This window comes from Balaenoptera borealis, assembly GCF_965194805.1.
Source record: "Balaenoptera borealis genome assembly, chromosome: 19".
NCBI classification, from domain to species: domain Eukaryota; kingdom Metazoa; phylum Chordata; class Mammalia; order Artiodactyla; family Balaenopteridae; genus Balaenoptera; species Balaenoptera borealis.
Genome location: NC_138878.1, coordinates 11,537,160 through 11,559,010, shown reverse-complemented (window position 1 = coordinate 11,559,010; position 21,851 = coordinate 11,537,160). Strand labels below are relative to the sequence as shown.

The 21,851-nt window shown below is 41.3% G+C and overlaps 1 protein-coding gene across 3 annotated transcripts in view; it reads left to right on the top strand.

The window, feature by feature from the left end:
- The window catches only part of ZFP1 (ZFP1 zinc finger protein), a 62,840-nt gene extending 52,628 nt beyond the window's left edge, over positions 1 to 10,212 (top strand). The window contains exons 3-5 of one of the 3 annotated variants that reach the window (XR_014237292.1): positions 5,218 to 5,344; positions 5,520 to 5,728; positions 6,965 to 7,100. Coding sequence is in view for 2 of the 3 variants with exons in the window: in XM_082366373.1 (XP_082222499.1) it covers positions 5,218 to 5,344; positions 6,965 to 8,046 (1,209 nt within the window). In the remaining variant the exon portion in view is untranslated. Of the gene's footprint in view, positions 1 to 5,217; positions 5,345 to 5,519; positions 5,729 to 6,964 lie in introns of all 3 variants that reach the window. The other 2 variants (XM_082366373.1, XM_082366374.1) reach the window with 2 other exon arrangements.
- Positions 10,213 to 21,851: the final 11,639 nt, after the last annotated feature.

The window sequence follows — 21,851 nt, the reverse complement described above, 5'->3', positions numbered from 1 at the left end:
AACAACAGAAAACAATGTACTTTTTTTCTTCTGAGATTGTTAGTTTTTTTATGATGTGCCTAAATGTGGTTTTCTTTATATTTATACCTGGGGTTAGAGGTATTCTATAGTCTGATGTGAGCTGTTCCAGAAAATTCTCAGCCATTATCTCGTCAAATATGTTTCTGTTGCATCTTGCTTCTCTTACTGGGGCTCCAGTTGCAAGTATATTAGACCTTTACTTTGTACCACGTATCTCTTAGGCATTTTGATGTGTTTTCCAGCCTTTGTTCTTTTTTTCTATTTCTGTCTGGATATTTCTCACACCTTTACTTTGTACCACGTATCTCTTAGGCATTTTGATGTGTTTTCCAGCCTTTGTTCTTTTTTTCTATTTCTGTCTGGATATTTCTCACTGACCTATCTTCAGGTTTACTAATCATCTCTTCAGTTGAATCTAACCTGCTGTTAAATCCAGTTATATATATTTTCTAAGATTTTTTTTTCTACTCAGTTTTACAGCTGTGCTGTTCCTTTCTTTTGTGAAAGGTTATTTAGCCCATGACTTATGCCTCTGTGATGATGAGTCACATTGTGTCTCTACTTATATTGTACTGACAATGTAGTGATGATTTTACTTATACTTACTCCATGAATAGAGTGACCATATCCTGGATGCTGAAGAGCTAAATTACCACTAATAAGACCAGTACCAAAATGCAAATAAATTGTCAAGAACAAGTTCAGCCAGAATTGATCTGGGAATCATGTAGATTACAAAAAATAAAAAGCATTTTTAATGAACAGACAAGCATACTAGGGCATGCATGACATCTCAGGAAAATAAGCCACATTTTAGGATTTACCAGATATTACTAAATTTTTTTGTATAATCTGAGTACAGTTCAGATGCTATATTATTTTAGCTAGCTACTTAGGATGTTGCTATAGGAATTATGTGGCATGGCTCTTCAGGAAGCAAGAAAATAGTGGGAGAAAAATTTGAATACTGAGCACCATTCAGTTAGCATTGTTTTTCGGTTTTTATACATTTATTTATTTATTTTTGGCTGTGTTGGGTCTTTGTTGCTGCATGAGGCTTTCTCTAGTTGCGGTGAGCGGGGGCTGCTCTTTGTTGTGGTATGTGGGCTTCTCATTGCGGTGGCTTCTCTTGTTGCAGAGCACAGGCTCTAGGTGCGCGGGCTTCAGTAGTTGTGACACGCGGGCTCAGTATTTGTGGTTCACGGGCTCTAGGGCGCAGGCTCAGTAGTTATGATACACAGGCTTAGTTGCTCTACAGCATGTGGGATCTTCCCAGACCAGGGCTCAAACCTGTGTCCCCTGCACTGGCAGGTGGATTCTTAACCACTGTGCCAACAGGGAAGTCCCCAATTAGAATTGTTTTTATTTTATTTTATTTGAGTCCTTAACTTGTACTCATGTATTTTGTGCTAACAGAAATACAGAGATACAATTTCTAGTCTAAAAAATCATAACATCTAATGGGGAGAGTAAAAGAAATAGGGCACATTTTTTTAAAAAGGAAAGAAAAGGGCTTCCCTGGTGGCACAGTGGTTGAGAATCTGCCTGCCAATGCACAGGACACGGGTTCGAGCCCTGGTCTGGGAAGATCCCACATGCCGCGGAGCAACTGGGCCCGTGAGCCACAGTTACTGAGCCCGCGCGTTTGGAGCCTGTGCTCCGCAACAAGAGAGGCCGCGATAGTGAGAGGCCCGCGCACCGTGATGAAGAGTGGCCCCCACTTGCCGCAACTAGAGAAAGCCCTCGCACAGAAACGAAGACCCAACACAGCCATAAGCAAATAAATAAATAAATAAAATTAAAAAAGAAAGAAGAAAGCAGAGTGAAATATATGCCACAAGAGAAATACAAACAAAGTACTCCAGGTTTAAAAGAGAGTAGGGACTCAAATTATGGAAGATCACATCTGAGTGATCTGTGATGTGACCTGAGTGGGAGGATCTGTGCATAGAGAGGGGAGTCAGGGGAGAGAGGGATGGAAGAGGAATTTGAATGGTGTTGAATGCTGGGCAGTCATAGTTGATTTCAAGAGATAATGGATGATGTTTCTAATCAAGGTTATTGTATGAGTAGAGCTTTGCTTTAGAAAAATCACATTAGCTTTATAATGTGGAGTAGATAAGAATGAGAGGAGACAGGAAATAAGAGTTAGGAAGCTTTTGTAATAGCTGGGGTGGCAGTGGAAAGAGGAAGCAAAGGTAATAAGACTTGAGGGGTTCTATAGCTTGCCTATAAGGGTGAAGAGTGGTCTTGGGTCTTGTGGCCTTAGTACTTAATTTAGTCCCTGGGAAATTTCCTAGTGTTCCTGTTTTTAAAGCTATAATTTCAGAAGTGATCTGAAAGTGGGAATAAATATTTACTACTGGGAAAATCTTGACTCCATGATTGTTGACCTCAGTATCATTGATCTCAGGCATAGATGACCCACCACTGGCATTCTCTGCTCCCATGCCATGTGGCTAAAGATTCCTATAAGATGTCATAAAATAATACTACTGAGTTACCTGAAAATTTGTGCAATATAACTAGGTCATTTGTAGTGCTCAGACCTTTATCTCATTTTTTTCTTACTTTCTGTGACTTTTCCTGAGGCTACGAGTTATGAGTGGGAGATGGTGGGAAGTCACTGGGGCATGTATTTTAAAGGTGGTGACAAGCGTAATGTAGATTTTTGAGGTATTTGGAAAAAGGAGGGGTTAAGGAACTGGAGGTCAGAACTGAAGAGGACAGTTACATGGATTCAGTAGACAGGGAATGTTAATAGGTTAAAGAGGATTCTTGTACTCAGAAGTAAATTCGTAGGCGAAGATTTTAGACATTTAACAGTTTGAAGAGTTGAGGTCTGCTCTGGGTGTCAGATACACTTAAGTACACCTCTACTCGTGGCCATAGGATTTGTGCTCTGAACACCAAATTGATTCCACATCAAAACTGCATCTGTCATTGACAAAAGTAGTTCTTTGAGGACAGTCATGTTTGACATCCCTTTTAATCCTATACTATCAGAATTGTGTTTTATCTCTAATTTTTGGAGTTTTTTTGTTTGTATAGAGTATGGAAAACAGCATTGTGAGAAAAAATACAGAATATTTTCATATTTGATGGTAGAGTCATTTCTAAATCATTGTAACTTGAGCCAAAATGATGTGCCACAGGTTTATTAACCCTTGTTGGTCTGGCAGTGATGCAAAAGTTCTTATTATACTTATCCTGTGGCCAAGTGAATGTAGATGATTTTTGAAAGTTATCAAATGGTCTTCAATTTTTTTCCTTATAACTCTTCTTGGTTTTTATTACAGTCTTGGTTTTCTAGCTCATGAGTTTTCATATTTATATGCTTCAGCATGTCTTTTGTTCCATGCAGATTGTTTACTATAGTGAAAAGTGTCATATATACATTCAGACCAAGAAATAAAAATTATCCAGCATTCTTGAAACCCTTGTGAAATCCTCCCTCTGTAGCTGGAATTAGTTCCTTTTCATTGCTTTATAGTACTAAATTGTTTTAATATACCACGAGAAATTAATCTACTGTTGATGAATGTTTGTTTTTCCAGTTTAGGGCTCTTATGTAAAATGCTGCTGTGAATATTCTTTTATTAAAAGTAATAGACTTTTAATTATTTTTTATTGAGGTATAATTGACATAACATTTTTAGTTTCAGTTGTACATTATTTGATATTTGTATGTATTGTGAAGTGATCACCACAATAAGTCTAGTTAACATCCATCGTCACCATACAGTTATAATTTTTTTTTATGATAAGGACTTTCAAGATCTGTTAGCAACTTTCAAATCTGCAGTACAGTATTATTAACTACAGTCCTCATACTGTACATTACATGACTGACTTTGTAACTGAAAGTTTGTACCTTATGGCCCCTTTCATGCATCTCTCCTACCTCCACTCTCCAGCCTCTGGCAACCACCAATCTGTTCTCTGTATCTATGTGCTTGTTTTTCTTTTTTTTAGATTCTACATAGAATTGAGATCATATGGTTTTTGTCTTTCTCTGTCTGACTTATTTCACATAGCATAGTGCCCTCAAGGTCCATCCATGTTGTCACAAATGGCAAGACTCCCTTCTTTTTTATGGCTGAATATTCCGCCCATGGATATTTAGGTTGTTTCCATATGTGGCTTTTGTAAATAATGCTGAAATGAACATGGGAATAGTCATCCTTCAGTATCCTAGGGGAGTTGGTTCCAGGGCCCCCCTTGGATACCAAAATATGCAGATACTCAAGTCCTTATATAAAAGGCATAGTATTTGCATATAACCCATATATATCCTCCCTTATACTTTAAATCTCTAGATTACTTAAAGTACCTAGTACAATATAAGTGATGTGTAAATTGCTGTAAATGTCTTTTTTTTATAATAGCCTTTCTTACAGGTGTGGTGATATTATTTCAGTGTGGTTTTGATTTATATTTCCCTGATAATTAGTGATTTTGAACACCTCCTGTACCTGTTGGCCATTTGTATGTCTTCTTGGGAAAAATGTCTATTTATCATCCTCTGCCCACTTTTTAATCGGATTGGGTTTTATTTTTTTCTTTGCTATATATTAACCCCTTAGCAGATATATGATTTGCAAATATTTTCTCCCATTTGGTAGGTTGCCTTTTCATTGTATTGATTGTTCCTTTGCTGTGCAAAAGCTTTTTAGTTTGATGTAGTCTCACTTGTTTGTTTTTGCTTTTCTACCCTTTTTATGGCTTGGATATGGTAGAGAGATCTTTATTTATGCCTGATATTTTATCTTATAATTGGAATTTCATCTTCTGCCTTTAAATATTCAAAGCTTTAATTAACTCTTTAATATTGTCTAGTTTGAGACCACAAAAATAATACCTATATGAGCATCATCACTAACTGGTAACATTAAATACTGCATATTAATGTTTATGTAACTGTCTTCATATGTACATCTTCAGAGGAAAAACAATGTTTTAGTAATCTTAAATACCTGCTTAATATGACAGCACCAGAGATATAGGGGAACCTGAATAAATGCTTTAACTATTTATAAAAATATTTTTTGGAGACATGACAAAACAGTTGGTGTCACATGTAAGTTTTTTAAATGAATGATTCTTTTACAACATGGTAAGAGTAAGTTTTCATATGTCCTTCCTACATCACCAAATGCTGATCATTTCAGAATGAATAGCAATATGCCATTTCAGGGATCAGTTTCATTCACGGATGTGACTGTGGACTTCACCCAGGAGGAATGGGAGCAACTGGACCCCTCTCAGAGGATCCTCTACATGGACGTGATGCTGGAGAATTACAGCAACTTACTATCAGTGGGTAAGGACAGCTTTCAGGTGTAGTTCGTAGTTCAATGTTGCCTAGTAGTGTTTAGGTCCTTTCTCAGTTACCAAAAATTATAAGCTTCTGAATTACTAAATGGTTTTGGTGTCAAGCTTCATGTATTAAAGCTGAGAGAGTGCAGACTCTGAAGTTCTACCTTCTTTATTTTCAGGCTTTCTGAAGTCCAAGCAGTTAGGAGCTGTGTTCCATTATCAAGTTCTCTGATATTATCAAACCAGATTTTCATGTTGGATCAGTGAGAAGAGTTATGGATACCACAGTTAGAATTTCCAGTTCACAACTTTCTAGGGAAGATGTGGAAGGTCGGAAGGAGAATCAGATAGAAGCCAGTGGAAGTAATATCCTAGAGATTATGAATGGGTTGGTATCTTTGAAATATTTTTTAGGAATCTATTTTTCAAATCCCTAAACCTTTAGAGGTAGCTGAGAACAGATGACTTGTGCACCTCATATCCTGAGTCATACCTCCAAATATCAGTCTCTCGCTGCTTAATGTTTTTCCTGTTTAATTTCTATAGCTATTCACCTCTCACACTCAAGCCTTGATTCTTGCCTAACATGTTTTAAACCTTTGTTCTGTGATTAGTTCCTCTTTCATTAGTATTCTCACTTAGCCAGAATGGTGACTTCTATATTTTAGGTCATGGGAATTGGTTTAGTAGCCTCAAGGAAAATACAGATTTTTCAGTACAAGAGTGACACAAATGGCAGCAGGATCACAAGAGTCAGGAATACCAGTAATACAGAGATCAGAGTAAAGGTTCTTAAAGCATAGCTTGAAGCCAGGTAAATTTGATCCTTAAGATTCCTTCAAATAAAAGCAGAGACGAGATTGGTTTGAGGAAGAAATTAAACACGTGAAAAGGAGAAATACAGGATACAGTGATGGAAACACTTACTCTCTCCAACAACTTTGATAGAAAAAGTAGTGCAACCAGCAGTAGCAGTGAGCAATTCTGTCAAAAAGATCTTAGATCCATTTTATATTTCCTACAGAATCTCTGAATTTCTGGATTTTGCCTTCCACTTGGAAAAGTTCTACTTGGGAGATTTGGAGCTCTGCATAGGGTTCTCTCTGCAAACCTGTGAGAAAGGTTGCCTTTAGGATGTTATTGATGCAGATGAAAAAAGGAGAGAAAAGGGGAAGGAGCCTCGAGCATGTAGGTGAGGTGGTCATCCGACCACAGTAATTCAGAGTCTCAGTGTTGGCTGCTCAACTTAGATCTGCCTGGGTTTTTTCCCTTAACATCTCATTTTCTTGGTCTGTACCAACTGGTGTCCTTGAGGACACCAAATCGCCTTTGTCTCTGGAATTGCCAGCCTTCTCACATCATTTGTTTTTATTTATTTCCCTTCACCCACTTTTAAGGCCGTTTTATAATCTGGCAGTGCTATTTGTGTCCATTTTGCCACAGGCTTTGTCTTTTCCTTCAGAGTTTAAGAGCTAGGAAAACTTGGAACTGGGGACTTTTTTATACTGGAAGACTGTGTCCCAAACTAAAGAGGCAGCCCTACAATGGAACATTTGTGGAGTCTTCACATTCCGTAACATTGTGGTGAAAGGGTTGACAGAGTATTTCATGTGCTCTTTCCTAGAGGTATGGAAGGCTGATGACCAGATGGAGAGGGACCACAGAAACCCAGATGAGCAGGCAAGGCCATTTATAATCTTTAAGAACCAAACCCCAATTGAAGAAAGAGATAATCTCTTTGGAAAAACATTTAATCTTAGCACAGACTTTGTTTCTTTAAGACAAGTACCCTATAAATATGACTTATATGAAAAAACTTTGAGATATAATTCAGACTTACTTACTAGCGATAGAAGCTATATAAGAAAGAAAGACGACGACTGTAACGGATTTGGAAAAGCACTCCTCTATCTGAAGCAAGAGAAAACCCATACTGGAGTGGAATACTCTGAATATAATAGAAGTGGAAAAGCCTTCAGCCATAAAGAAGGCATTTTTAAACACCAGAAAATCAGAAATTTGGTGCAACCTTTTATCTGTAATTATTGTGACAAGGCGTTCTCATTTAAATCACTCCTTATTAGTCATAAGAGAATACATACTGGAGAAAAACCTTATGAATGTAATGTGTGTAAGAAAACCTTCTCCCATAAGGCAAACCTCATTAAACATCAGAGAATCCATACTGGGGAGAAACCCTTTGAATGTCTTGAATGTGGAAAAGCTTTCACCCACCAGTCAAACCTCATTGTACACCAGCGAGCACATATGGAGAAGAAGCCCTACGAATGCAGTGAATGTGGCAAGACCTTTGCCCAGAAATTTGAACTTACTACACACCAGAGAATTCATACTGGAGAACGACCCTATGAGTGTAATGAATGCGCCAAAACCTTCTTCAAGAAATCAAACCTCATTATACACCAGAAAATTCACACAGGGGAGAAACGCTATGAGTGCAGTGAATGTGGAAAATCCTTTATCCAGAACTCACAACTCATTATACATATGAGAACTCATACCGGAGAAAAACCCTATGAATGTACTGAATGCGGCAAAACATTCAGCCAGAGGTCAACTCTTAGATTACATTTGCGAATCCACACAGGAGAGAAACCATATGAGTGTTCTGAATGTGGGAAGGCCTTCAGCAGGAAGTCCCGACTCAGTGTCCATCAGAGGGTTCATACCGGGGATAAACCCTGAGACTGCAGCCAGGTTGTACTGTGGAGAACCCTTCCAATGGGGAGAAGCCTCGCGAAGGTGCTGAAGGAACATGGGAACTCATACTGAGATACAATCTGTCAACTCAAAAATGTATAAAAATGAGGTCCCCTAAGAACAATATTGTACTGATTGATAGGTATATGATACCTAACTAAAGAATACATATCAGAATATATCCAATTGTAAATAGACATACTTAGCTGTATTACAGTGAGTTTTTTAAAATCTTGAATAATTCATTCAATAATGAAATATTCTGGCAGCAAGCAGCATAAAGGAGCTAGAGAGAGTACCCTAGGAATTCAGTGGTTATGTGCGAGAATATGCCACAAAAAAAAAAAAAAATGTATATTTTAGATCTGCACATGTAAATTTAACAGACACTAAGAGTTTGAAATTCTTGTCTTGATAATCAAATTAGGACACATCAAACATGATTTTCCATACTGAACATGTGTTTTTCAGTACCTTTACAATCCAGTATGCATTCCAAATGAAACACGTAACAGATTTTCATATCATGTAGCGTATGTTTTCTCCTCCTCCTTGCTGGCATGTATAAGTTGGTATGACCATTGTTATTGAGCTGCCTCTTCAGTCAACAGAAGACAATGTTGTTGAAGTTTTAACCTTCTGGGTTTGCTGAAGATTTCCTAGAAGTATTATTGACATAAATATGCAAGTGTGAGATAATTGAGAGAGATTGAAGAGAGTGAAAGGCAGCAGATGTGGGTTTTATCACTCACTGTGCACCACGGAATAAATGGGCTGTGTAAAGAATAACCACACCCATCATGCTCTTGTTATTTTCCACTGGGATATTTACATACAAATGCAAATGCATGTCTTTTACCAAAATATTGTATAACCCAGAAACTACATGTATTTTTGGGTGTTTCCCTATTGCTCTTAATGTTTTATAAATTGTCTTGCAAAAAATAGGATGCATATGTCGTTCAAGTGTTAAATTTCAGAGACTTCAGAGGAAAAATAATTTAAGAAACTGTCAATAAATGTCTTATATTGCTTTTTAAATTTTCCATGTGCTTAGTCCACTTTAGAAATAAATTTTTGCAGAATTCTGTTTAAAAGGAGGCATTTCTTCCATGAGTTTCATTATCATCAACCAAAAGCATTTCCCTTTGGAACCTGACTTAGTGTAAGTTACAACTTTGCTTTAAAGGCTCACAAACACTTCATAAATTAGACTTTAGTGATGTCCCCATATATTGATTATTAACCTAAAAAAATTTCTTATTTTTGCATAATTAGCTCAAAGATTCCATTTTAGGCTTGATTTCAAATTCACCAGTTCCTTTCCTTATCCATCACAAATCATGCATTAGAATTGTAAATGGCCACTGTAACTGGCCTTTTTTTCTTTTGTTTTTGAAGAGTATTGATGTGCTATGACTGTATATGAACGTGAATGATTTTTCTGAACAAATTTATCAGAATATCCATAGTCCAGTAAGTCTTTGTCTTTCTAAATTGTCATCTTATCTATACTAATGGCAAGGAAGCAAGGGAAGAGGTTAACTTCCTACACTGCTGTTAGAAATACAAATTGTGACAACCTCCTTGGAAATAATTGTGACTCTGTCTTTTAACGTTAAGAACACACATGCAGTTGACTCTTGAACAGCACCAGTTTAATATGCGCAGGTCCGCTTATACACGGATTTTTTTCAGTAAGTGCTACAGTCCTACACAATCCACGGTTGGTTGAATCTGTAGATGCAGAACCTTGGATATGGAGGACTGACTTTATACTTGGGTTTTCGACTACACTGAAGATCCGTGCCTTTAACCCCTGTGTTATTCAAGGGCCAACTCTACTCTTCAACCCAGCAGACTCACTTCTGGGAATCCATCCCTAGGAAAAAAAATAAAGTGCCAGTACCTAAGACTATGTGTTTATCAATGTATATTGTATTTTTTGGTAAGGGCAAAAAAAGGAAACAATGTGAATGACCATCAGTAAGGGAATGATTGAATAAACTGTGGTAAAGATATACCACAGCTGGACAGTATTCCATGGGAAAGAGCGTTTAGGGGTAAATGCCACCAAGACAGATGGGGGGAGGGGGGAGAGAAAAAGTGTGTGTGCGTGCCTGTGTGTGTGTGTGTGTGTACACCAAATTTTGTAAAATAAAAATCTAAAAATGTTGTGTTTATGTGAATTTGTATATGATTTTATGGGCCTGGAGAGTAGAATTCTCCAAAGTCAAAAATATAATTAACATTAATTTCAATGGAAAATTTTTCATGCATTCCTTAGTCTCTAACATTTGTTTATTCTGGAATACCAACATAACCCATTTAAGTGGACACAGTTAACTAACATGAGTTAACATAGCATGACATCAGGCAGTTCCCTTACTCTGTACAGTGGCCAGCTGCCGTGTTCCGCTCCAGCTTTCATGGCTGTGTTGTAGTCTTGAGCCTGTGTTCTCAGCTAAAACACGTATTTGACATTCCTTGTTAACATGATGGAACCTTTAATACAAAAAAAAAAAAAGACTAGTAAAGACAGAAAAACCAATGAAAAAAATGCAGGGAATGCCAAGGTTATTATTACTCTAAATTAGCAAATTACAAATGCTTTGAGAAAATTCAACATAAACACCTTTACAATTAAACAAATGACCATAGGGGTGACTGTTCTTTCATGAGCTGTTTGCTCCCAAGGCCTTAGAAATCCAGATCAGAACTCATAATTTTTTTTAAAAAGTGCCTTGTAATCCTCATATACAGAAGTGGTCTTAGAGGAAACTCCTGAAGACGAGTTCTTATAGCCTGGACATATGACTTTATTTCATCAACCTTACAGCAAGCTAGAAGGCAAGTTGTCATTTCACTGGTGAGGTGCAGGCCAAAAGGCGGGACAGTTTGCACAACAAATTCTACTTGTCTGACCCCAAAACCCATGCCCACTGTACTTGACCCCGTGACGTCTTCACTCCACTGATTTTTTTTTTTTTTTTTTTTTTTTTTTTTTTTTGGCTGTGTTGGGTCTTCGTTGCTGCACACGGGCTTTCTCTAGTTGCTGCAAGTGGGGGCTACTCTTTGTTGCGGTGCACAGGGTTCTCACTGCAGTGGCTTCTCTTGTTGCGGAGCATGGGTTCTAGGTTCGCGGGCTTCAGTAGTTGTGGCACGTGGGCTCAGTAGTTGTGGCTCGTGGGCTCTAGAGCGCAGGCTCAGTAGTTGTGGCGCACGGGCTTAGTTGCTCCGCGGAATGTGGGATCTTCCCAAACCAGGGCTCGAACCCATGTCCCCTGCATTGGCAGGCAGATTCTTAACCACTGCGCCACCAAGGAAGTCTTCACTCCACTGATTTTAATTAGACATTTTCTTTCCATTTCCATAGATATCTTTTTCATAACTAGAGTGCTTAAGTATTTTAACTTTTCCGCATTGTTTTATGCTCTATAAATCTAAAGTTGGGAACATCTTCTTGGTATAAATCCAGTGTGGCTAAATGGAATTGGTGTCACTCTACTGTTGCTAAGTCTCAGGACTAGTCAAATGGGGCATAAGGTGACAGCACCATAGGCAGGAGGCACAAAGCTCGCAAAGACGTGGAAATGTGAGACACTGGGTCCCCCTCAGGAGGCGGGGGCTTTGTGGGGTGCTGGAGGTTTAGTTCCAGCCACCCCTGCTGTCTCCCCTGTCACATTCACTACTCTCGCCCACAGTCCATCTTCATCTCTTCAGCTGAGTGACCTACATAGAGCCCTGTGCCATCCCCAGGCCGTGTGTGGCTCAACCCCTTACCTGATTGTCACATCAAATCCTGCTGGCCAAAGTACAGTGGACTCTTGGGACCTGGTCTCCACTCGACAGTCTTCCGACTTCATCCGGTGTGTTCTCCGGTGTTTTGGAGAAGGAAACTCCCATAGCTCATCCTGCTGAACAGTCAGGGAACCATGGCTGGGATCCCTCTGCTCTCTTTTCCAGACCTCAGCTGGATGTTAGTGACCGTCTTCTCCTCAGGTCTTCGCTCTCCTTCTGCCTCAGACACACACATTGAATCATTTCATGTGTGACACATGTTTTAGTAATGTAGAACCCACCTTTCTCGGTTTTATAAGGACTGTCAGAATGTTAAACAAAATGCAACTAACAAGCCAAAACATATAAAAATTTTAGGGACTCACGTGAAAGAACCCAGAGATGGGTACTGAAGAACTTAAGGGAGCATAAAACCCCATGAGACATCTGGACCATGGCTGCTGACACTAATCATGGCAGCAGATGAGGGGACATTCATTCATTCCAAAAAGACATTGTAAGCACCAACAAGGGAGCAGGCACTGTGGGCTTTTGGGGACACGCTGGTGAACAAGATTATACTATGAAAGAGGGCTCCTGCCCTTGGGGCATTTACTTATTAGCAGTGCATCCCAGGAGCAGACAGACAACCCAGGCAGAGGATAGATTCCCTGAAGCTGGAAATGCAGGTATGGGCTGGGCCTGTCCCTGTGAGAAAAATGAGAAGCCATAGTAGGGTCTTAAATAAGGAGTACCATCATCTGCTTTTTAAAAAGTAAATGAGCTTGATACTAACTGGGAGGAGAATTTGGGTAGAGCTGCCCAGAAGCAGAAACCCCCTCTCAGGAAGAGAAGCCTAAGAGATGGCGTTCTGCCAGTTCATAGCTCCCATCTGACTGCTGTCAACAAAACTTCAGAGTAAGCAGTGTTTCCTCCCGTTACTGATTGTTGGCAATTAGTGAGAAACCATCTTGCCAGGATCCAGGTTCACTTCCTTCTGCCTTCCTAGTGTCTTCTGGTATTTGCCCTATTCCTCCTGCCTCCAGCCCATCCGGACCCCTGAGGACTACCTATGCCCACCTCAGAACTGTGGTATTCCATGCCTTGAAAAACACACAGTAGTTCATGTAGGTTGTTTGGGGGTGGAGCTGACATTAGCACTTCTCCTTTGTCTGGTTGATGCTGAATGTGGGAAGAGGAAGTTATTCTGTGTCCCTGCAGGTCGCTGAGGCCATTACTGAAAGTGAGAAAACTTGGGGCAGCAGGTGGGGTTTGATATCTCTTAGGGAGATGAAGAGACACCAGGGCTGAGCAGAGGCTGCCCCCTGAGATACGGGGAGTCCTGTCATGCGGGAAGTATGCATTTGAAGATAGCAGGAGGCCTGTGGGACTGTGGCCTCAGATTATTTTGCTCAGAGCAACAGACGGTGTAATGTTGAAAACAAGCCAGGCTTTGTGATGAGGACCAGCCTACGGGCGGGCCTGGCTCTGATCGGCTGATTTGGCTCTTCTGGATACAAGAGCAGCCTGAAGGGTAGGCACAGGATGGCTGAGCCTGGATAAGGAAGAGGCAGCTGAGGGTTGCCCTGCTGAGACAAAAACTGTCATCGATGGAGCAGGCCACCTAGAGGAATGGGTGGAAAAACGTGACCTCAAGGGGGTCAAGCTGGTGAGGATGTCAGTATGGCTCCCCTGTGGCCTCAGGAGGTCAAACAACAACAATAGCAACAGCACCTGCCACCAGACTAGTAGTAGTAGTGGTAATAATAGTGAGACAAGCTGGGACCTGGGACCCTTTGCTGCAGTGCTTACACCTGGACAAACGTCTCCTGGAGCAACAAAATACAAAGAAATTATAAGGGACTAAAAACTGTGTGCATGCACAGTTGGGGCAAATTATGGACAACAAGATACAAAAAGACAAAACCAAACCAAACCCAACTGCCACTTCTGAAGAGCTGGGAGCAAAAACAGGGTGTCGGGAGCAAAAGTAGAGTACTGCGCATGCCCGCTGCACTCAACACCACCAAAGCGGGGGCAGGCCACCTAAGCCTCCCCTCCGGCCTGACCCCTGGACACACACTGCTGCCCTCACCCCATATAAGGAACCAGCTTGCCCCCCCTTTATGGAGCGAGAAAGGGAACCTGTTACTTGTTCTCGCTCCCTCCTGCTGCAGCAGGGGCCCCAGTAAAGCCTTGCCTGAATTTCTTGTCTTGCCCCTATTGATTGGGGAAGGCCAAGAACCCTGTTCTGTATCAGACTTAGTGGCACCCAGCGTGGGGCACTTGTCCCCCGTTGTTCCAGGGAGAGGATCCGGGCGCCTCCAGGACCACCGAATGCAGCTTCCCTGTGGGCGACAAGTGGCCACCCGAACCTCTTGTTTCAGCATCACCACATTTGGTAAGTCTGCCTTCCTGGCCCCTGGGGGCCTCAGTACCCTCATTCAGGCAACGCTTTCCCCTCCCCTTTGTCCCTTTCCCTCTCCTGGAATCTCTCTACTTCTCCTTTCTCCGTCCTCTCCTACTTCTGTCCTTCCGAGAGAGTGGACGTTGGGCAGCTACAGCATCACTCCTCCCAGCTTGTGAGACCTGCTCCCTCTGGCCGGCAGTGGCTCACCTTGACGGGTGACAAGCAGAGGTGGGAGAGGCTCGCCTCACACCGTGCAGATGCTGGTCCAGCAGGCTCTTCTTGATGGGAGACTTATGAGTGATTGAGGTTCAAACCTCATATTGTGTACTGGCTGGAAGTGCTATCGTCCCAGTATTACCACCTTTATTTTCTTGCTGTCTCTTTCTCTTTTTCAGTCTTTTCCCTTTACTTCTCCATTGATCCTTATAACTGCACTCTCGTCCCCTTTATCCTGAAAACTTCTTGTTTGTGTCTTTAAGTTTTTGTCATTGGTATCTTTGTCTTATGTAGTTTTGTCTGTCCAGCTGCTCCTGCAAGTCTGCTGAAATTGTGGGCACGATGGAGCATTTAAGCCTTGAAATGCAAATATAGCCCACATTACCTGAGACTCCAGCCTTGGGTTACTTGGTGGGATTTTAAAGAGCAAAAAAGAAAAGAGAGGCGCTTGCATTTCTCTCCTCTGCCTTTGCAATGTAGCTATTCTGCCTGGGCTCTCAGGAACTACCTGATCCATCTGTAGTCCCCCAGACTGAGGAGAAAAAAGAGAGGCCTTTTTAAATTCAAGCGGGAAAACCATGAGGTCTCTGGTTCTGTCTGTCTTTATGTAAAAACTAACTTGTAAATGAGTTGTATTTAATTGGCTTAACAGAAAGTAAGCACCTAAATACATTCTCAGAAATAATTTTTAAAAAACTCACCAGAATACTTTTCAGGTTCATGTGATCTGGGAAATATTCAATATTGAATTAATATCTGGTATTAAAGCTAGCTTAAGTTTGTGGGTTTAATTAATACAGACCTGTCTTTAGAGTCGTCAACATTACATATAATACTTTTATTGTACCTAGGGTTACTGGAAGTCAATAAGTGCACATTGTTATGAAATTTGCCAACAGGGAAAATAACCTGATATGATTAAACTTTTAAGTAAATGTAACTGAGATAAGAGCTTTTTGGTAAACTCTATAGGAATAATTATGTTTTGGAAATGTCCATCTAAAATAGTCCCTCCAAATTTTGGTAACTTGAAACTAAATTAAGTTACATGATAGGAATTCATTGAATATCCAAGCCATTTCAAATAAGAAAAGGGAAAAACTTAAACTCTACCATAACACTACCTGGCCTTTATATAAGTTGGGGGGATGGAGAAAAATGGTCTGAAATGGGTCTCTAAATTATAATACCATCTTGCAACTGGATTTCTACTGTCACAGATGGGAAAATGGACTGAGGTTCCCTATGTTCAAGCCTTCATGACCCTTTACCAAAACCCTGCTCTATGCAGCTCCTATAATCAAAAGCCTGTGGAATCAGAAAGCACTCCTGACATTTCAGATGATCCCCTTTTAACCTTCCCCAGCTCTCAGGGGGGAACCAAGTGTCCCCTGCTTTTCCAGAGCCACCTGCCTCTCCCGAGCCACCTACTTCCCCAGATCCCTCTGACCGGTCCCCAACTTCACCTCCCTATGTCCCTTTATGCCCTCCGTTACCCCAGAAAGAAGAGACTAGTCCCTCTGGGGTAACTTGTAGTGGAACTTCTTATCACCCAGGATCGGGAAAATATGCCCTCTTAGGGAAGTGGCAAACGGTGAAGGGACAATCAGAGTACATGTGCCCTTCTCTATAACCAGTTTAGCCCAATGCAAACAGACTGGGCCGATTTTCTGAAGACCCTAGTAAGTTTGCTGGAGGGTTTCAGGCCCTAACTCTGACCTTTGATTTAACTTGGAAGGATGTCCAGATAGTCATAATCCAGCTTGCCAGGGACCAAACCAAACATTTTGGTATGGGTGGGGAGACAGTCCCAAATCAGGAGCCCTGCTGGAATTATAATTCCCAGGAGGGAACAGAAACCAGGAAGCAAATGATCCAATGTGTGTTAGAAGGGATGAGAAAGTACATCAAAAAGCCAGTTAACTATGAAAAGGTTAAAGGAGTGACCCAAGAAGGAAACGAAAATCCAGCTCTCTTTCAGGGATATCTTGTGGAGGCTTTTAGAAAATTTACTAATATTGATCCATCTACTCCAGAGGGCCAATCCCTACTTGGACAACATTTTATCAGCCAGTCTGCCCCTGGCAAAAGCTCCAAAAGTTACAATTAGGCACACAAACCCTGATGCCCAACTCCTAGAGGCGGCCTTCGGGGTATTTAATAATTGAGACCAAGCTGAGGAGGAAGAGAGAACTCAATGTGAAAACAGGCAGACCAGGGCTTATGCTAAACCAATGGCCATAGCTGTCAGCCACGCCTTATGACCTCAGGGCAACCCAAGGGGGCCAAGGAAATTTAACCATCCACCTGGAGACAAAACCAGCAAGGGGAAATGCTTCAAATGTAAGTCAACTGACCACTGGGCCCAAAAGTGCCAAAAAGAGCCCCTGGTCCATGCCCAGTCTGCAAACGAACAGGTCATTGGAAATGGGACTGTCCCCAGTTCCGAAGCGGAAGGGGGGCTCCCACTCCCGAGATGGCCATGCTAGACGACTGAGGAGGCCCAGGGACTCTGGCGGCTCCCCTTCATGAGATGTCTATCTCTATCGAGTAGTCCCAGGTGGTCCTTGACATGGCAGGTAAGAAAATCAATTTTATAATTGATACAGGAGCCACTTACTCTGTCTTGATCTCTCATACTGGGCCGCTTTCCAAAAGTTGTACAGTGACTGGTGTCGATGGAAAGCCTCACACCTGTTATTTTACTGGGCCTCTCACTTGCCAATTTGAACAGCATTTAATTTCACATGTCTTTTAAGTTGTGCCTGAGTGTCCTACCCCACTAGTGGAAAGAGACTTTCTAGGCTCCCTTGGAGCCATATTACGATTAGGAGGCGCCGAGCAGCCCCTTTTCTTGACTCTAAGACAAATCAGCTGGAAGAACAAAGCCCTATTCCCAGCCATATTCTACACACAGTAAACCCTGCAGTTTGGGACAAAGGAATCCCTGAGAAGGCTATAAACGTCCAACCTGTAAAAATTAGCCTTAAGCCAGAAGTCACTTATCCTAACAAGAGACAGTATCCCATAAAGTTGAAGCAAAAAAGGGTTTGCAACCCCTCATAGATAAATTCCTAAAGCGTGGCCTCTTAGTGCCCTGGTCTCTGTGCATTACCCCTATTTTGCCAGTTGTTAAGCCAAATGGGGAATATCAAATGGTACAAGACCTTAGAGCAGTAAATGATGTAGGGATCCCTATACATCCCCTTATGGCTCATCCTTATATTAGTCCAGATTCCTGGAGATGCCAAATGGTTTACTGTCCTTGACCTCAAGGATGGATTCTTGTGCATCACAATTCATCCCTCATCTCAGTATCTGTGCCTTTGAGTGGACTAACCCCCACTCAGGCCAAATGCAACAATATACCTGGACAGTACTGCCTCAGGGGTTTCAGGACAGCCCACTTGTTTGCCCAGGCCCTAGGAAAAGGACTAAGGGAAATACACCTAAAAGAAGGGGCTATCCTACAGTATGTAGATGACATATTAATATGTAGCTCCACCATGGAGGCCTCAGATCAGAATACCATTGAAGTCCTTAATTTCCTTGGGGCCCGGGGCTACAGGATCTCCCAAGAAAAAAAGCACAAATCTCAAAGCAACAAGTTAAATATCTGGGATATATTATAAACCCTGGAAGTAGACAGTTATCTCCAGATAGAAAGTAAGCTATATTAGGCCTCAGTGCCCCAAAGACAAAAAAAAAAAAGAACAAAAAAAACTTCATACTTTCTTCGGCATGGCAGGATTTTGCACAATTTGAATTCCAGGATTCTGACTAATGGCTAAGCCTCTGTATGAAGCCACGAAAGGCCCAGATAACAGAAGCATTACTTTGGACTGGGGAACAAGAAAAGGCTTTTAATAATATCAAACAGGCCCTCACCAGAGCTCCTGTTCTAGGTCTCCCCAATTTTAAAAAGCCATTTATCTTGTACAGAGCTGAAAATCAGGGGACAGCTCTGGGGGTCCTTGTACAAAAGCTAGGAGAAGTTCATCAGCCTATAGGCTATTTTTCCAAACTTTTTCCAGATTTTTCCAAATCTAGAAAATCTGTTTTCTAGATTCCATGGCCCAAGGCTGGCCTGGCTGCCTCCAGGTGGTAACTGCCACTGCTTTATCAGTGGAAGACGCTGACAAGCTTACCTTTGGACAGCCACTGGAAGTCCAGACCCCTCATCAAGGACAAGGGATTCTGGAGATTAAAGGCCACCATTGGTTAACTGGAGGCTGCCTTACTAAGTACTGGGCTTTACTCCTTGACTCCCCGAAGGTAACCTCAAAACGTGCCACATCCTTAACCCGGCTACACTGATGCCCACTGAAAGCCCAAAGCTAACACATTCCTGCCTGGAAAACTGTGACCAGGTTTATGCCTGTAGGCCTAATTTAACAGACCAGGCCGTAGAAAACCCTGAGGGAGAATGGTTTACTAATGGCAGTAGTTTTGTTAAAGACAGAGTCAGGAGGGCAGATTATGCTATTGTGAGCGCTCATACTGTTATAGAAGCAAAACCTTTGCTACCTAACAAGCCCAGAGGGCTGAGCTAATAGCCCTAACTTGAGCCTTAAAGTTAGGGAAAGAAAAAAGTATAAATATATACACAGGCTCAAAATATGCCTGCCTTGTTTTACATGTCCATGGTATCTGGAAAGAAAGAGGACTTTTAAATGCAAAAAATCCCCCTGTAAAATACGGGGCTGAGATTTTACATCTCACAGAAATGGTTCAAAAACCAAAACAAGTCTAGATTCCCTGGCCAAGGTGGTACTTGACAAACAATTGACCCTCGATTATCTATTGGCAGAACAAGGATTGGTATGTGCAACTGCCAGTACTTCTTGTTGCACATACATCAACACCTCTTCCCAGGTAGAAACCAACACTGAGAAAATTCGACAAGCCACCTGGCTTCAGTGGACAATTAACCACCAATCCTTGCTATTCAGCATGGGCGGGGAAATTGAAAACTGGTTCTCTAGTTTGTTCTCTTCGATCCCACAGGGTATAAAAAACTTTCTGGCAGGAGGTTTTCATTTTCTCATAACCCTTTTCTTTTCAGTCATGCTGATTTATGCTGTATTTCGCCTAGCGCTCCGTTGTCTTCCCTACTGCTGTAAACCTGTGACTAAGACTTTTCAGTCCAAGAAGCAGACCTGGGACCAATAGGTCCAGACCTTCCATTCTAAAATTAGAGAATCATGTTAAACTTTAACCCTGAGATTAACAAAAATATACACCCAAGCAGAATGGCTTCTTGGCAGGGGTGACATCACCTCCCCTGTCTGGTCAACAGTTAAGGAAGCCCTCCCAAAGTTACCCTGGTTCCTTCCCTTTCTAGGCCCTTTAATGGCTATTGTTCTTTTCCTTTTTAGCCCTTGTTTAACCTTTTGGTTAAGTTTGTGTCTTCTAGGCTCCAACAGTTTGAAGTAAGGCTTGTGATGGTTCAAGAAATTCAACCCATTCCAGCGGAGAGTGGCCAAGGTCCCTACAGGTCCTTGGAAGAGTCAGCAAGGGACTTCTACACCTCTAGGGTAAGCTAGGGTCTGTGGCCCCTGTCCAGCAGGAAGAAGCTTCAGAAGGAGAGATCTTCGGCCCCTTACCCCTTAAGAGTACACCCCTTAAGGGTGTAGAGTCTCTCGGGGGGAATGAGACAGGCTGGGACCTGGGACTTTTTGCTGCAGTGCTTACACCTGGACAAACATCTCCTTGAGCAACAAAATACGAAGAAACTATAAGGGACTAAAAATAACTGCATGCATGTGCAGTTGGGGGCAAATTATGGACAAAAGATACAAAAAGACAAAAAAAAAAAAAACAACAACCCGACTGCCACTTCTGAAGAGCTGGGAGCAAAAACAGGGTGTTGGGAGCAAAAGCAGAGTACTGCACATGCCCCCTGCACTCAGCACCACCAAAGGGGGGGCAAAACACCTAAGCCACCCCTCTGGCCTGACCCCTGGACACACCCCTACCTTCACCCCACATAGAACCAGCTCGCCCCCAATCGGGGAGTGAGCAAGGGAACCTGTTACTAGTTTTCGCTGCCCCCTGATGCAGCAGGGGCCCCAATAAAGCCTTGCCTGAATTTCTTGTCTGGCCTCTAGTCAATTTCTATTGATTAGGGAAGGCTAAGAACCCTGGTTGGTATCAGTAATAACAACAGCACTGCTGTTAGTGATGATGGTACAAAGGTATTTCCTTGCTTATTCTGCTCTTGAAAGCATACTATTTGCTTCATATGCGTTAGCTCGTTCAATAGCCAAATAATCCATGAGACAAGTTGTTTATTTTTGTTTATAAAGGAAACTGAGGTTCAGAGAGGCTAAGGAATTTGCTCAAGGTACATGACGTGATACAACACTAAGACTATGAAAAGTTCAGGTATATTGTAATCTAGATCAACCACTGAAAAAATTATGGAAAGAAGTATATCTAAAAAGCTAATAGATAAATTAAAATGGAACTCTTAAGAACATTTTTAACCCAAAAAGAAGGCAAGAAAGAAGAAAGGAACAAAAAGGGGGGAGGGACAAACAAAACAAGTAGTATGATGGTAGACCTAAAGTTCAGTCATATTAATGAAAGGCAGAAATTGTCTAATGGATAAAAAAAAATAGCAAGGCCAAACTATATGTTCTGTAAGAATCATGCTTTTAATGTAAAGACAGATGGATATGTAAGTGGATGGAAAAAATATTTCATAACTGGTAAACATAAGAAGCTTGGAGAGTAATATTACTATCAGATAAAACAGACTTCAGGACAGAGTATTACTAAAGAGTAATCATAATGGGGTTAATTTGGGGAGACAAACATGTATGTGCCTAGTAACAGAGCTTCCAAATAGATAAAGCAAAAATGGACACATTTAAAGAAAGACAAGACAAACCCACAAGCATAGTTGAAGATTTTAACATCTTCTCTCAGCAATTGATAGAACTAGACAAAAATTCAATCAAGATATATAAAATATGAACACCACTATTAACCACCTTGATCTGACGTTGATAGACTATTTCACCAGGACTTCCCTGGTAGTCCAGTGGTTAAGACTCCACACTCCCACTGTACGGGACACAGGTTTGATCCCTGGTTAGGGAACTAAGATCCCACATGGCACATAGCACAGACAAAAAAAAAAAAAAAATTTTTTTTTTCCACTAATAGCTGTGGAATATACATTCTTTTCAAATGCACATAGCACATTCAACAGAATAGATATATGCTGGGCCATACAAGTCTTGTTTAGAAGGATTGAAATCGTACAGAGTGTTCCCTGACCACAACAGAATCAAATTAGAAATCGGTAACAAGATAACTGTAGTATAAGCACCTGACTGTTGAATTTTTTTAAATTGTAATGCAGGTGCCTGGCTTA